The sequence below is a fragment of the Dipodomys spectabilis genome, unplaced genomic scaffold (genome assembly GCF_019054845.1).
Source record: "Dipodomys spectabilis isolate Male_0828 unplaced genomic scaffold, ASM1905484v1 ptg000175l, whole genome shotgun sequence".
Taxonomy (NCBI): Eukaryota; Metazoa; Chordata; class Mammalia; order Rodentia; family Heteromyidae; genus Dipodomys; species Dipodomys spectabilis.
This window is the reverse complement of record NW_024870852.1, coordinates 7,342,469-7,358,127: the sequence shown is the minus strand read 5'-3', so window position 1 is coordinate 7,358,127 and position 15,659 is coordinate 7,342,469. Positions and strand designations below refer to the sequence as shown.

Below are 15,659 nucleotides of genomic sequence, written 5' to 3'. Positions count from 1 at the left end.
AAACAAACTTACCTAACTTTGTTAAGATTCACGGTTCTTTAACTTCTAAAAGCAGTTTGTTTAAATATTAACAAGATAATGACTTTTCTTTAACAGAACAGGTATTTACAAAGACATGCTGATTAGCTGTCACTTGTCAAAAAACAGCAGCTGGCCAAAGGCAGCAGAAATTTAGTGCTCTATAAGCAATTTGCTGGTGCCACACAAACGTTCTTTAAACACTTCAAGGTGTCTTAAGAAAAAACAATGAAAATAATGATTACAGAAAAGGAAATTTAAATTACCTTTGTTAGGCTGGAAGTTTTAGTGTAACATGCAATGCCAGCCAAAACAGCCTCAATAACAGCAGCATATATCTGGGACAAGAGCCTACTTTAAAAGCAAAAAATAATGATTAACTACAGTAACACAAGGTTTCATCAAAAGCTGCATGCATATAAATGATAATCCCCCAATTTAAAAGACTGAAAAAAATGAAAAAAGGATTCATCGAAAAAAGGAACTTATTGAAAAAAGCAACTCTAAACTTTAACGCTTTTTAAAGTCTTATGCCTATTTGATTTATACTTTGCTCTTGTTAAATTACCTTAAAAAAAGTCAGCTCCTCTGAGTTTGGCTCAAAGGACCAATTCTGTAAACAAAGAGAATAAAACTGGTAGTCTTGCTTGGAACTGGTGGCTCATGCTTATAATCCTGGCTACTTAGAAGGCTGAGATCTGAGGGTTGCAGTTCAAAATCAGCCCTGGCAGGAAAAGTATATGAGACTTTTATCTACAATTAACCACAAAAAGCTGGAAGTAGAGTTGTGGCTCAAGTGGAAGGCACTAGCCTTGAGCAAAAGAGCTAAAGAGCAGGCCTGGAACCACTACCTACAGACCAAAAATTCCTTCAGTATACGATACTGACCTGCAGTTTTTCCAAGAGCCATCATACCGTATGTCCTCTCCTAACCAGACCTGCTAAAAGCTGGCTGTTACTGTGATTTCAGGGCTGGAGACCTTATTTAAGAGAGACTGAAAAGCTAAATTCAATTAATCTCAGATTAGCAGCTTCATGGATCATTATATCCTGAATTCTGTTCACCAGGCCAGGGGCACAAAGTATGCTTGATAGGAAGGGGCCTGGTGAGGAAACTGCCAATGAGTTTTCAGTCCGCTTCCAGGTGAGACCAGAAGACTTTTCACACCATGATATTGGGGTTAAGTATGAACGCTAATCCCCCAAAATGTAAAGATATCTCCTCTCTAGTTTGATTCAAACATCACTCAATCTACACTGGTCAGCCTTCCCTTTGCTTTAGTGTCTATACAGATTATTAGATAAGAGCTCAATACACAAGCTAATGCCTACCTCTCTACCCCCAAATGGGTCAACTACAATTCTAGCTACTCAGGAGGCTAACATCTGAGGATGCAGGTTTTTGAAGTCAGCCATGGAAGATAAATCCAAAAGACACTTATCTTCAATTAACCAGTAAAAAGCCAGAACTGGAGGCATGGCTCAATTGGTAGAGTACCAACCGGGAACAAAAAAAAAAAAGCTGAGAATGCAAGACATTATAGAGTTCAAGTCCCAGTACTGGCACACATACATACATACACACACACACACAAAGGACCAGGGTGATACTGGTGTCATTTTCACTAGGACTCCCCAGGTTACAAGTTCTACTAGGTCTATGATTTGGTAATCTCCTGCTATCAGCACAACTAACAGGAAGCATAACTACTTGCATATCCTAGACTGAAAAGTGGCCCTCCTCTACTAGAGAAGATCATCCATCCATTCAACAGAGAACAGCTGCAAGAAGGGATGGAAAGAATTGATATAGGGCAGTTAGGGAAAAAAGGGATACTTATATAGTCAGGCAGATCACCCCTGGCAATCAATAGGATGATGGGTGCCACAGCTAGATCACCCTCAGCTCTAGGAACCTGTGTTTTTTGTTTTTGTTTTTTTTGGGGTCCGGTTGTGGGGCCTGAACTCTGGGCCTGGGTGCTATCCCTCAGCTCTTCAGCTCAAGGCTAGCGCTCTACCACTTGAGCCACAGGGCCACTTCTGGCTTTTTTTCTTTTTGCTTATGTGGTGCTGAGGAATCGAACCCAGGGCCTCAGGCATGCAAGGCAAGCGCTCTATCACTGAGCCACCTTCCCAGCCCCAGGAACCTGTGTTTTGAAGAAACCTTCAAATCATCTTCTCTCCCTTCTTCCATTCCTCCTTAATTTCAGTAATAAGGTTTGAATCAGAGTCTTGGACTTGCCAGGCTGGTGGTCTAATTAAACCATTCCTCCAGCCTCTTTATGGCCTGTCCTTGATGGCCTTTGGGAAGCTCATGTCTAGACCCCACCAGTTTACTCTGGTGTATAATCAGGTGATAACAGAGCTCTTACTGTATTTGTATTTCTGAAGGAAGATGCCTTTTCTCAATTCATATATATTAATTGTATAAGGGCAGTTTCATTCTAACATTTCCACAAACACATACAATGCATCCCAAATCAATCTCCTCTCCTGTTATCACTCTCCTTTATCCTGTACCTACCATTCTTACAACAATTTATTTTTTTTTATTTTTAATTTTTATTGTGAACATACTGTACAGAGGGGTTACAATTACATGGGCAAGACAATCAGTACATTTCTTATCAAGCATTGCAGCCTCCTCCTTTGTTTACCCTTCACATCCCTTCCTAGCCTCCCCCCACCCCCTCTTACAACAATTTCAACTGGTTTCATTGTTCTGTTTTCAATCATATTCATGTAAATGCTTTTTGAAAATTTGTAATTCAGTTATATCCTGTATATGGTTTCCTAATATATGCAATGTGGGGGGAAGAGGGAGTCAGCATTAGGTATGTTCTTTTTTTGCCAGTCCTGGGGCTTGAACTCAGGGCCTGGGATCTGTCCCTGACCTTCTTCTTGCTCAAGGCTAACACTCTTATCACTTGAGCCACAGTGCTACTTCTGACTTTTTCTGAGGAATAGAACCCATGGCTTCATGTATGCTAGGCAAGCTCTCTACCACTAAGCCATATTCCCAGACCCTAGGTATGAACTTTCTTTCTCTCTCTCTCTTTTTTTTTTGTCAGTCATGGGGTTTGAACTCTGGGCTTGGGCATTGTCCCTGAGCTCTTCAGCTTGAGGTAAGGACTCATCACTTGAGCCACAGCACCACTTCCAGTTTTCTGGTGGTTAATTGTAGAAAAGAGTCTCATGGACTTTCCTGCCTGGGCCGGCTTTGAACTGTGATCCTCAGATTTCAGCCTCCTGAGTAGCTAGGATTAGCTGGGATTATAGGTATGAGCTACCGGCACCTGGCTAGGTATGAACTTTCTAAGGCTACAAAGCCAAGATTCAGATCATAGCTATGTTCCATAAACAGGAGTTCAGAGAAACTCAATTTGCATGAGATTTCCCACAAATTCTGCCAATGGATTTCAAAATGTTTTGTTTTTGGAAAATCCTCCAATAAAAATAATGCATCACACACACACACACAAAAGAGGAAATTAATGTCATATAAATGCATGGGGGTGCAGATAAAAACTCTGAGTTCTGGATAGAGGAGCAGATAGAGAAGTTGGTAAGGCCCTCCAACCTCAATGGGATCTCCTGGGAAACTACATGACCATGTCCACCTCACAGCCAGATGTCCTAACTGTCAAGCTCATTAGGAAGTAGACAGACCAGACACAGTGAGAAGCTCAACTTTGAAAAAGAAAAAAAAAAGATATAAAGATTTAAAGATTTACATTTGTTCAGTTTTCCTGAGAAGCTTGTCATTCTTGGTTAGCTTGTCATCATCACCTGTGAAAGAACACATGCATTAAGAATGTGACAGAGTACAGGAGTGCTTGATTTAATTGGAAGCATTTTCAAGGATGGTACTTTTAGAAATTAAATACAATTCAAGTACAAGCAGCAGTGGTTTCTCCCAATAGCCTCCTGGACCTTCACCCCTGACATTCTTAATTTTATAACCCATTCAGCATCAGCATTGAATACCAGAGAAGATGTGTAGAATTTTAAGCTCTGATCATTTTTAGTTGTATTTTTTGTGCTTTTTTTTTTTTTTTTTTGGTTGTGGGCCTGGGTGCTGCCCCTGAGCTCCTCAGCTCAAGGCAAGCTCTCTACTACTTGAGCCACAGCACCACTTCTGGTTTTCTGGTGGTTAACTGCATATAAGAGTCTCATGGACTTTCCTTCCAGGGTTGGCTTAGAACCACAATCCTCAGATCTCAGCCGACTGAGTAACTAGGATTACAGGCATGAGCCACCAGTACCTGGCCTTTTCTGACTCCTTTTGATTAAACTCTTGCTACATGATATAACATAAATGTTATAATTTTCCTATCTTACAGCTAGACTCAGTTGTTTAATTAATCTTAGTTACTTTAAAATGACCCAGTCATGCTTCTTTCCAGAGTTTTCTGGCTTATTTAGTAACACTCAAGAGAAACTCTGGCTTCTGATGTATTCCTCTCTGGGTATCAATGCTGGAATCCACATGCATCTTCTAGATTTTTCTCTATATCTCTGGAGGACTGTAGTTTCTGGATGGCTGGCCTTTCTGGGTGGGGCTCTAGAAGTTCCTAGCTCCTAGGTGCCCTTTAGTATGGCCTATTTTCACTTTCATCACAAGAACAACTGAATGGAAACCTTGTAGTAACCCACACCTTCTACTATCTGAAAATAGGTCTTTTTCATAGGGGCCTTTCCTCTGACACTGAGCATGGGGCCTATGCATGGGTACACCTTGGCACTACAGGCTGATCAATGGTTTTTCTCCTGAAATACATTCTGTGAATAATGTGTTGGGCTGCAAACAAGGAGGATCAACTAAGGCCCACAAATCAGTACCAATAGCTTCTGAGCAAATTAGTTAAATCTTATCTTTTCATTCATGGGAGAAACCATTCATTAGGTAAGTTGATAAGATGGTGATTTACCCAAGTAAGGAATGTGAGTAGCTCCAAAAAAGTATGTTCTTGAACATGCCAGAGGTCCCTTTGGTGAGACACACTGTGCCACCTGGATATTAGAGAAACATTAAAAATAAAGTTTAAAATAAGAGCAGGCTGACGTGTACTGCTGGAGAAAAAAACCGTAAGTTAATTAAAGTATATTTAATTTTACCCAAATTAATTTTTTTTTTTGCCAGTCCTGAGGCTTGAACTCAGGGCTTAGGCACTGTCTGTGAACTTCTTTTGCTTAAGGCTATTCTCTACCACTTGAGCCACAAAGCCACTTAGCTTTTTCTGTTTATGTGGTACTGAGGAATCGAACCAGGGCTTCATGCGTGTTGGGCAAGCATTCTATCACTAAGCCACATTCTCAGCCCATTTGTTATATTTTAAAGACAGGAAGAAAAGATCATCTTTAATTTTATCATTTCAAAAGATCTGTTTTGTGTGCATGCCGGTCCTGGGGCTTGAACTTAGGGCCTGTGTGCTCAGAGTTATTTTGCTTAAGGCTAGTGCTATTCCATAGATTAACTGGAGATAAGAGTTTCATGAATTTAGCCAGGCGCAGGTGGCTACTCAGGAGGCTGAGATCTAAGGATCGCAGTTCAAAGCCAGCCCGGTCAGGAAAGTCCGTGAGACTCTTTATCGCCAATAAACCACTAGAAAACCAGAACTGGTACTGTGGCTCAAGCGGTAGAGTGCTCGCCTTGAGCTGAAGAGCACAGGGACAGCACCCAAGCCCCACAACCAACATAAAAAAAAAAAGAAAAAGAAAAAGAGTTTCATGAACTTTCTTGTCTGACTGAGTTGGTTGTTTTGTTTTGTTTTTTTAATTATTGTGAAAATACCATACAGAGGGGTTACAATTACATGGGCAAGATAGTGAGTACATTTCTTATCAAGCATTGTTGCCTCCTTCTTTGTTTCCCCATACCATCTCTTCCCCTTTCTACCCCCTCTGACTTGGTTTTGAACCATGATTTTCAGATCTCACCATCCTGAATAACTATGATTTTAGTTGTGAGTAACTGATGCTCAGCTTTTTATTTTTAACTTTGGCATATTGTGAGGTTGCTATTGGGTACTTAGCTCAGGATGCTAATGACTTTACAACTCAAAAAGAAAAAAAGAGGTATTGTTCAGGGTTTTTTGTTTTGTTCTGTTGGTCTTGGGGCTTGAACTCTGGGCCTGGGCACTGTCCCTCAGCTCTTCAGCTCAAGGCTAGTGCTCTACCACTTGAGCCATAGCACCACTTCTGGTTTTCTGGTGGTTTATTGGAGATGAGAGTCTCACAGACTTTCCTGCTCTGGATGGCTTAGAACCGCAATCCTCAGATCTCAGCCTCTTGAGTAGCTAGGATTACAGGTGTGAGCCACCAGCGCACAGCTACTGTTTGGGTTTTGACTGTCAATAATATTCTGTCCAGAGCTTTTATAGTATAAGATCTAGATACATATGACAGGCAAAGGTATAGGAAACTACAAACTCGTGAAACCCAGGACTTTATCCTTATTTGGATTTTATCTTGTACAAAGGCCTTGCAGAAAAGAAAATATATTCACCTGGATTTTGTAATTTTTTTCCTTCTTCCCTAATAAGTTGTTCTTTTAGACCAAGACAGAAATGGATGGTCCATATCTCCTAAGGATTCCTACAATAGCAGGTGAAATGCAAAAATGCTAGTACAAAAACTAAAAGAATGAAAATTAGTGCAACTACTAAAAATGGGATAAATATTTATAAATATTCATTCATTCCAAATTTTACTGCATTTAAGGAAGTTATACTGGAATACCTGGCATTTTTCTGTAACATTGTAAAACCAAGTTATAGACATGAGAATTTACTCTAACCTATAACTTACTATGTGAACATGATCAATATTGCCATAAAACAATTCATGTACATATTTCTTTCTTTTTTTTTTTTGGGTCCAGTCGTGGGGCCTGAACTCTGGGCCTGGGCGCTATCCCTCAGCTCTTCAGCTCAAGGCTAGTGTTCTACCACTTGAGCCACAGTGCCACTTCTGGCTTTTTTCTTTTTTCTTATGTGGTGCTGAGGAATTGAACCCAGGGCCTCAGGCATGCAAGACAAGTGCTCTACTACTGAGCCACCTTCCTAGCCCCTCATGTACATATTTCTAGTTGGTTAATATATTTTATTATCAAGAGGTATGCTCCTTAGGTTTGAGCCACAGCTCTACTTCCTTTACTTTTTTTTTTTGGATGTGGGGCTTGAACTCTGAGCTCTTTAGCTCAAGGCAAGCACTCTACCACTTGAGCCACAGGGCTATTTCCAGTTTTCTGGTGGTTAATTGGAGATAAAGAGTCTCACAGACTTTACTGCCCAGTCTGGCTTTGAACCACAATTCTAAGATCTCAGCCTCCTGAGTAGCTAGGATTACAGGTGTGAGCCACTGGCACCAGGCTTAATTTTGCACTTTTTAATTCTACCAATATTACTTTGACAATTTGAAGAGTGATTTGTGAAAGTATGTTTTTAGCTATTTTCCTTCAAATATTTCAAAACTGAATGTCTCCAAATCATAACTACTAATTATAAGAATATATAGTCAGTTTCCAATAGATTTTTTTTTTTTTTTTGGGTCCGGTCGTGGGGCCTGAACTCTGGGCCTGGGTGCTATCCCTCAGCTCTTCAGCTCAAGGCTAGCACTCTACCACTTGAGCCACAGCGCCACTTCTGGCTTTTTTCTTTTTGCTTATGTGGTGCTGAGGAATCGAACCCAGGGCCTCAGGCATGCAAGGCAAGTGCTCTACCACTGAGCCACCTTCTCAGCCCCTCCAATAGATTTCTAACCTTCAAAACAATTTCAGATTCAGAGCTAAATCAACATATTAATTGGGAAAGATTCCTTTGTCCAGCTGCCTTTCCCTCTTATTTGATAAATGTAATCATGTACACCAGGTAGTCCAGCTACTCACCATGTGTTTGGCAAAGCTCCCACCAGGACCAGTGCTGCGTACTAGGTGTCCTTCAGAAGGGAAGTTGAAGTTGCCAGCATTCAGGTTTTCTCGTGTGGAGTGATTACCAAAGAGAACAAATGGCTGCCGACTGGGGCTAATGCAGAAAGTCAACAATAGATTAGAATGTGATTAGAAAAGGGATTCCTGGTCAGGGCAACTTCCTATCACCTGAGTGAGTTCTCAGGTTATTCTGAGCAATGTCCTACAACACGAGCAAAGTCCAGTCTACCTAATATTCCTGGCTGATTGGAAAGGAATGCCAGATGTCTCTCTCTTCCTAGTGACCTATGGGTTTAGTTGTTTAGGACCTAACTAAACCCTTGCTTGGTTTGTATTTTCCAACTTGAGCTTTAAGTTTGTTGTCCATGATGTAAAGATAAAGCAAACCCTTTAAGATGTTATTAAATAACATCTTAACAGAAATGCCTTTAAAAAAGTATGATAATAACTCTGATTTTTAGACTAGATAAACAATATAGCAGTTATTTTCTAACTAACTTGCAGGAGAGAAGAAGAGGAATGTAAATGGTCTCATCACTATACCCTCCTGCCATCCTTATCTTACTACTTCTCTTAGCTGGACCTCATACACATTTCCTGCTTATTCCTCAGCCCATCCAAACAACTCCCCTCACTCATTTCATTCACAGTGCTCTTGCAAAGGATACCAGTGACATCCCATTGATATCGGCTTCCTCATCCCTAAATCTAAACAGCCTTTCCTAGCTCATTCCTATTTATCTATTTCTCTCCAGTCACCTGGCCTCAGTCTTATTCTGGGTTTACCATCATTTCTTTCTTGGACAACTGCAGCTTTCCCTCACTGTTTCCTTGTATCAACTTTTGCCCTTCTATAATCTAGTCTCCAAAAGTGATGACAATCTTTCAAACATGCAAAACATGTACTACCTTTGTGTTACTATTAGGAGAAAAACCTAAATCTTGCACATAGCCAAAAAGAACTTCTATAGTCTGGTCAATTTCTTCAACTCCATGCAAGGCCATTCATCCTTAACTCCCATACTCTAGCCAAGTTTGTGCTCTTTTAAAAAAGTATTATTATTATTATTTTTGGTCCTGGGCTTCTGACTCTTCTCTATTTCTACTCATCATTCCTGAGGTGATCTGGCTTTCTAATTATGGTGTACACAGAACCATGTTCTTTTCTATTTCATAGGACCAATCAGAGTTGTAATATATTTCCATATGAGTATTTATTTTTATTATTATAGGGATGATATACAGAAAGGTTAGTTTCAAAAGTCAGGCAATGACACATATGCCCTTGTCATCTTTGCTGAGAAAGCCTACCATGAACAGCTTTCTGTAGCAGAGATCACCAATGCTTGCTTTGAGCCAGCCAACCAGATGGTGAAATGTGACCCTTGCCATGGTAAATACATGGCCTGCTGCCTGTTGTACCGTGGTGATGTGGTTCCCAAAGATGTTAATGCTGCCATTGCCACTATCAAGACCAAGCGTAGCATCCAGTTTGTGGATTGGTGTCCCACTGGTTTCAAGGTTGGCATCAATTACCAGCCTCCCACTGTGGTTCCTGGTGGAGACCTGGCCAAGGTGCAGCGTGCTGTGTGCATGCTGAGCAACACCACAGCCATTGCTGAGGCCTGGGCTCGCCTGGACCACAAGTTTGACCTGATGTATGCCAAGCGTGCCTTTGTCCACTGGTATGTGGGTGAGGGGATGGAGGAAGGAGAGTTTTCTGAGGCCTGTGAGGACATGGCTGCCCTAGAGAAGGATTATGAGGAGGTTGGTGTGGATTCTGTTGAAGGAGAGGGTGAGGAAGAAGGAGAGGAGTACTAATCACTCATTCCTTTGACCCTGCAGCATGTCATGCTCCCAGAACTTCAGCTTCACCATTAGCTGGCAGTCACTAAAATGTTTCTGACTAGATTCTGTTCAACTGTGATCATGTCTGTCTTTTTCCATGTGTGTAAGGTTTTAATCCATTATGTCTCAAAAGTCAAAAGTAAAGGCTTTAAGAAATTTTAAAAAAAAGTCAGGCAATGAGTTCATTTCTTTTTGGACAATGTAACCCCATCCTTCACTCTCTCCAAGTTTTCCCCTCTAGTCCTCACACAAAATTTGTGTAGTTTATTGTCTAGTGAGTACCACTGCTTCATTTGTCCACCTTTGTCTTTCTATTTCTGTGATCCCTTTTACCATCTCAAAGACTAAATAAAACAAAAAGATGGGGCTGGGAAGTTGGCTCAGTGGTAGAGCGCTTGCCTTGCATGCCTGAGGCCCTGGGTTCAATTCCTCAGCACCACATAAGCAAAAAGAAAAAAGCCGGAAGTGGCACTGTGACTCAAGTGGTAGAGCGCTAGCCTTGAGCTGAAGAGCTGAGGGACAGCGCCCAGGCCAAGAGTTCAGGCCCCACAACTGGACCCAAAATAACAAAACAAAAAAAAAAAAAAAAAAAGAAAAAACCCTCGTTTCCATTTCCTGGAGTTCATTTTGGTATGTTTTTTGATTGGTGTCTTAATTCTCTATCACATTATAAACTCCATAGGGCAGAAACCATACTTGTTTGTTTTGTTTTTTAATCATTTCTCTTTGATATATCATATGCTGCTAGCATATATTTGATAACAGAAGAATGTTTTACTTTTTATATAAACAGAACTTGTATATAGTTAAAAAAAAAAAAAGGCCTTGCTGGGAATCTGAATGAGGAATATTGGAACCGTTTCATGAATGCACAGAGCTCATTTTTACAACAGGATTAACCTATTGGTTCCTCCTAGAATATTATAGTTTCATTTCACTTAGCCAGAGATCTCCTACATTTCAAACTGCCTGTGGTCCATTCAGTCCAGTAAAGCTTTCAGTTCAGTGTACCTTTCATTTTCCCTAGGATTTTTTTTTTTTTTTTGTCAGTTGTGGGGCTTGAACTCTGGGCCTGGGCGCTGTCCCTGAGCTCTTTAGCTCAAGACGAGCACTTGACCACTTGAGTCACAGTGCCACTTCCGGTGGTTAATTGGAAATAAGTCTCACGGACTTTCCTGCCCAGGCTGGCTTTGAATTGCGATCCTCAGACCTCAGCCTCCTGAGTAGCTGACAGGTATGAGCTACTGGCGCCTGACCATAGGAATGTTTTAAAGGAAATATTGAAGGAATACTTGATAGTTTCCACTATCCCCTCCTTTTCCTTAAATTGCTGGTATTTTCATTTTCCTTAAGAATTACAACTTGAGGTTTGGGGTAAACTAGCGCCCTCAAAAATACGAGGGATTAATTTTTCTTCTGAAACTTAATGCAAGCCAAGTGAACTTTGGGCAAAAAATGATCAATCTGAGTCCCACCAGTGTAGTTTACGGTATTGTGAACTGAAATGGTGAATCTGAGTCCCATCAGGGTAGTAGATGTCACTGTTATAGAACTGGAATTAAGAAACAGGAAAGTTCTATATTCTCTATCCATCAAGGGAAGCACCTCTGCTGCTCAAGAGAAAAACGCAGAAGGAAGCACTCTAGAACCCTCTATCCTCTTCATGGTGTGGACCCTGAGCCTCATCCCTCTTTCTTCCCACAAGTCACTGTTGTGCTCCTGCCTAGCCCCTCTTGGACACTCTCTCTTCTTATTTTCCTGGGCTAGGAATGGAGTAAAAATTTCTTTAAATTTCAGCAGGTTATAATGTTTTCATGCTAATTTATTATAAAGTTACAGAAAAATAAAACAAATACAAAAATGCAAAAGCAGTAAAATAACTTGAGTTTATAGAGTATTCATACCCTCTGATAAGTCAAGCTATACTCTCCTGACTCAAACTTCTGAACTTGGATGTTCCATATATCTGTGCCACCCCACCCATATCATCCTCATCAACTATGTTTTCTATTTCACATCCACTATTCTTTCCCAGGAATATTACCTGTTTTCAGTTATATGGCTGGAGATCATTCCATGACTAAAATAACTTCTGAATGGCTGAAAAGAAGCCAAAGTTGTATATAAGACCATAGTTTTGTAAAATCTTCACAAAATTCCTCATTTGTGTATATGTGTATGCATATGTATAAACACATCAGGTGGGTATGTAATGTGTGTAAGAAATATAAAAATGTCTGGATAACTATAAGAACATGAAACGGTATATATAGTGGATAGTGACATGAATTTTGTGGACAAATAGTAAACAAACAAAAGTTATCCAAAAAAAATCTACAAAAGGAAAAGAAAAATTCAAATTTATAAATTTTAAATACTGAAACTGTATCAATAATCATTTATGATCTAATTTGTAACCTTATACTTTTTCCACATTTCCAATAAATGAATGTTTATTATAACTCACTCATTTAAAATCAGTAATAAGGACAGGCACTAGTGACTCAGGCCTATAATCCTAGATACTCAGGAGGCTGAGATCTGAGGATCAAGGTTCGAAGATAGCCAACACAGGCAAGTCCTTGAGACCTTTATCTCCAGTTAACCACCCAAGAGCTGGAAATAGAGCTATAATTCAAGTGATAAAGTGCTAGCTTTGAGTAACAAAGCTCAGGGACAACACTCAGGACCTGAGTTCAAGCTCCAGAACTAGCACCAAAAAAAAAAAAAAAGGCAAGCTGGTTACCAGTTGCTAATGCCTATAATCTTAGCTACTCAGGAGGCTGAGGTCTGAGAATTTCAGTTGCAAGCCAGCCTGGGAGGGAAAGTCCATGATACTCATATCTTCAAATAACCACCAAAAAACCAGAAATGGATCTGTGACTCAATTGGTAAAGTAAAAAAGTTCAGGGACAGTGCCCAGGCCTAGTTTAAGCCACAGAACTGGCACAAAAAAATCAACAACAAAAAAGGCAAAATAAAATATTTTTCCTCAGATATACAAATGCTGAAAGAATTAATCATCAGAAAATTTGAAGCACAAAAAATGTTAAGAGGACATCCATCAAAGGCCAGGATACCAACTGCAAACAATCTATACAATGGAATCAGAGCTAGTAAGATCCTTTCCTCTTTAAATAATTTTTTTTGCCAGTCCTAGGGCTTGAAAAAAGCCACTTCTGGCCTTTTCTGTTTATGTGGTACTGAGGAGTTAAACCCAGGGCTTCATGCATGCTAGGCAAGCACTCTACCACCAAGTCACATTTCCAGAAGAGATAACCAACTGATTTTTTTTTTTTAATCATCTGAGAAGGTGGCTCAGTGGTAGAGTGCTTGCCTTGCATGCATGAGGCCCTGGGTTAGATTCCTCAGCACCACATAAGCAGAAAAAAGCTGGAAAGTGGCACTGTGGCACTGTGGTTCAAGTGGTATAGCACTAGCCTTGAGCTGAAGAGCTGAGGGAGACCACCTAGACCCAGAATTCAGGCCCCATGACTGAAAAAAAAAAAAATCAGCTGGGTGCTGGTGGCTTACTCCTGTAATCCTAGTTACTCAGAAGACTGAGATCTGAGGACTATGGTTCCAAACCAGCAGAGACAGGAAATCCATGAGACTCATCTCCAATTAACAACCAGAAAATCAGAAGTGGAGCTGCAGCTCAAAGTGGTAGAGTGCTAGCCTTGAGCAAAAGAGCTCAGGCGCTGAGGTCAAGCCCCATGACTTGACAAAAACAAAACAAGGTTTCTAATATGTAAAAGTATATATAAAAATAAAAAGTAAGTTAGGGTAGTATTGTATTTTGAAAAAACTAATAAATAATGAAAATGATAAATAACTAATCCACTTACTTCTCTCTGGCTCTTCCCTTACTTACCTCACCCGCTTGAGATTCTGAAAGTTCCAGTAGAAAAGGAATTTCTGTGTCAAAATTAGCAAAGAAGCTAGTCCATTGATGCTCAAAAGCCACCAAATCCTACAAAGAAAAATTTTTAAAAAAGAATGTTATATAAGAATTCTTTGGAAAACTATTATCCTGAAACTGTAAGGGATATCAACTATCAGACTGATTTCTATAATGAATAAAAAGAAATGTAATACTAATGATAGACACTACAACATAGACTAATCATAAAAACATGTCAAGTGAAAGAAGCTAGATATAAAAGACTATCAGGAGCCATACATTGGTGGCTCACACCTATAATCCCAGCTACTCAGCAGGCTGATCTGAGGATTGTGGTTCAAAGCCAGCCCAGGCAGAAAACTCCGTGAGACTCTTATCTCCAATAAACCTCCAGAAAACAGGAAGTGGCACTGTGGCTAAAGTGGTAGAGTCTTAGCCTTGAGCTGAAGAACTGAGGGACAACACCCAGACCCAGAGTTCAATTCAAGCCCCATGACTGACCAAAAAAAAAAAAAACACAAAAAACTATCAGGAATATGTTCAATTTATATAAAACATCCTCAAAGACAAGTAGCGACTGGTAGTTGCCTAGGGCTGTGGTAGGAATTAAGATTGGCTTCAAGTGAGAACAGGTTAACTTTCTGGGTTGATGAAAATGTTCTAAAATTTGCTTGTTGTGATAGTTATACAGCTCTTTAAATTTATTAAATCATCAGTGAATTGTGCTTTTTTGTGTGTTAGTTGGTCATGGGCCTTCCTCTCAGGGCCTGAGCACTGTCCCTGAGCTCTTTTGCTCAAGGCTAGCACTTTACTACTTTACGCCACAGTGACACTTCCAGAGTGTCAGTTAAGCCACAGTGACACTTCCACTTTCAGAGTCTCACAGAGCTGGGCACTGGTGGCTCACGCCTGTAATCTAGCTACTCAGGAGGCTGAGATCTGAGGATTATGGTTCAAAGCCAGCCTGGGGCAGGAAAGGCCATGAAACCCTTATCTCCAATAAACCACCAAAAAATGGAAGTGGCACTGTGGCTCAAGTGGTAGAGTGCTCACCTTGAGCTGAAGTGCTGAGAGACAGCACTCAGCCCCAGAGTTCAAGCCCCATGATTGATGCCCCCCTCCCTGCCACACACACACACACACAAAAAAGTCTCACAGGGCTGGGAAGGTGGCTCAGTGGTAGAGCACTTGCCTTGCATGCCTGAGGCCCTGGATTCGATTCCTCAGCACCACATAAGCAAAAAGAAAAAAGCCGGAAGTGGCGCTGTGGCTCAAGTGGTAGAGTGCTAGCCTTGAGCTGAAGAGCTGAGGGACAGCACCCAGGCCCAGAGTTCAGGCCCCACTACTGGACCCAAAAAAAAAAAAAAAAAAAAGAGTCTCACAGAGGGGCTGGGAAGGTGGCTCAGTGGTAGAGCACTTGCCTTGCATGCATGAGGCCCTTGGTTCGATTCCCCAGCACCACATAAGCAAAAAGAAAAAAAAGCCGAAAGTGGTGCTGTGGCTCAAGTGGTAGAGCGCTAGCCTTGAGCTGAAGAGCTGAGGGACAGTGCCCAGGCCCAGAGTTCAAGCCCCACAACCGAACCCAAAAACAAAAAAACCAAAAACAACAACAAAAAAAAGTCTCACAGAAATTCCTGCTCTGTTTGGCTTGAAACTGTGATACTCAGATATCAGCCTCCTGAGTAGCTAAGATTACAGTTGTAAGCCACCAGCACCTGGCTTTGAGTTGTATTCTTCTTTTTTTTTTGGTCGGTTGTGGGACTTGAACTCTGGGCTTGGGCGCTATCCCTGTGCTCTCCAGCTCAAGGTCAGCGCCCTACCGCTTGAGCCACAGCGCCACTTCCAGTTTTCTAATGGTTTACTGGAGACAAGAGTCTCATGGATATTTCTGCCCGGGCTGGCTTTGAACCTCGATCCTCAGATCTCAGCCTCCTGAGTAGCTAGGATTACAGGCATAAG

The 15,659-nt window shown here is 40.9% G+C and overlaps 2 protein-coding genes across 5 annotated transcripts in view; one reads left to right on the top strand and one right to left on the bottom strand.

Annotated features, from left to right (window-relative positions):
* The window catches only part of Dnaaf9 (dynein axonemal assembly factor 9), a 126,471-nt gene that overhangs the window by 74,086 nt on the left and 36,726 nt on the right, over window positions 1–15,659 (bottom strand). Inside the window, exons 8-13 of one of the 4 annotated variants that reach the window (XM_042694379.1) lie at window positions 13,671–13,769; window positions 11,841–11,896; window positions 7,907–8,042; window positions 4,949–5,031; window positions 3,753–3,803; window positions 285–372 (exon numbers count right to left, since the gene is read on the bottom strand). In XM_042694379.1, coding sequence (XP_042550313.1) covers window positions 285–372; window positions 3,753–3,803; window positions 4,949–5,031; window positions 7,907–8,042; window positions 11,841–11,896; window positions 13,671–13,769 — 513 coding nt within the window. Of the gene's footprint in view, window positions 1–284; window positions 373–3,752; window positions 3,808–4,948; window positions 5,032–7,906; window positions 8,043–11,840; window positions 11,897–13,670; window positions 13,770–15,659 lie in introns of all 4 variants that reach the window. The other 3 variants (XM_042694381.1, XM_042694378.1, XM_042694380.1) reach the window with 3 other exon arrangements.
* Window positions 9,229–9,930, top strand: LOC122120227 (tubulin alpha chain). Its single transcript, XM_042694382.1, has one exon. The coding sequence runs from the start codon at window positions 9,317–9,319 to the stop codon at window positions 9,767–9,769; it is 453 nt and encodes a 150-aa protein (XP_042550316.1). The 5' UTR covers window positions 9,229–9,316; the 3' UTR covers window positions 9,770–9,930.

What these genes read in the sequence shown, in the direction of transcription:
- LOC122120227 (XM_042694382.1), top strand. Translation starts at nt 9,317, where the DNA reads ATGGTGAAATGTGACCCTTGCCATGGTAAATACATGGCCTGCTGCCTG.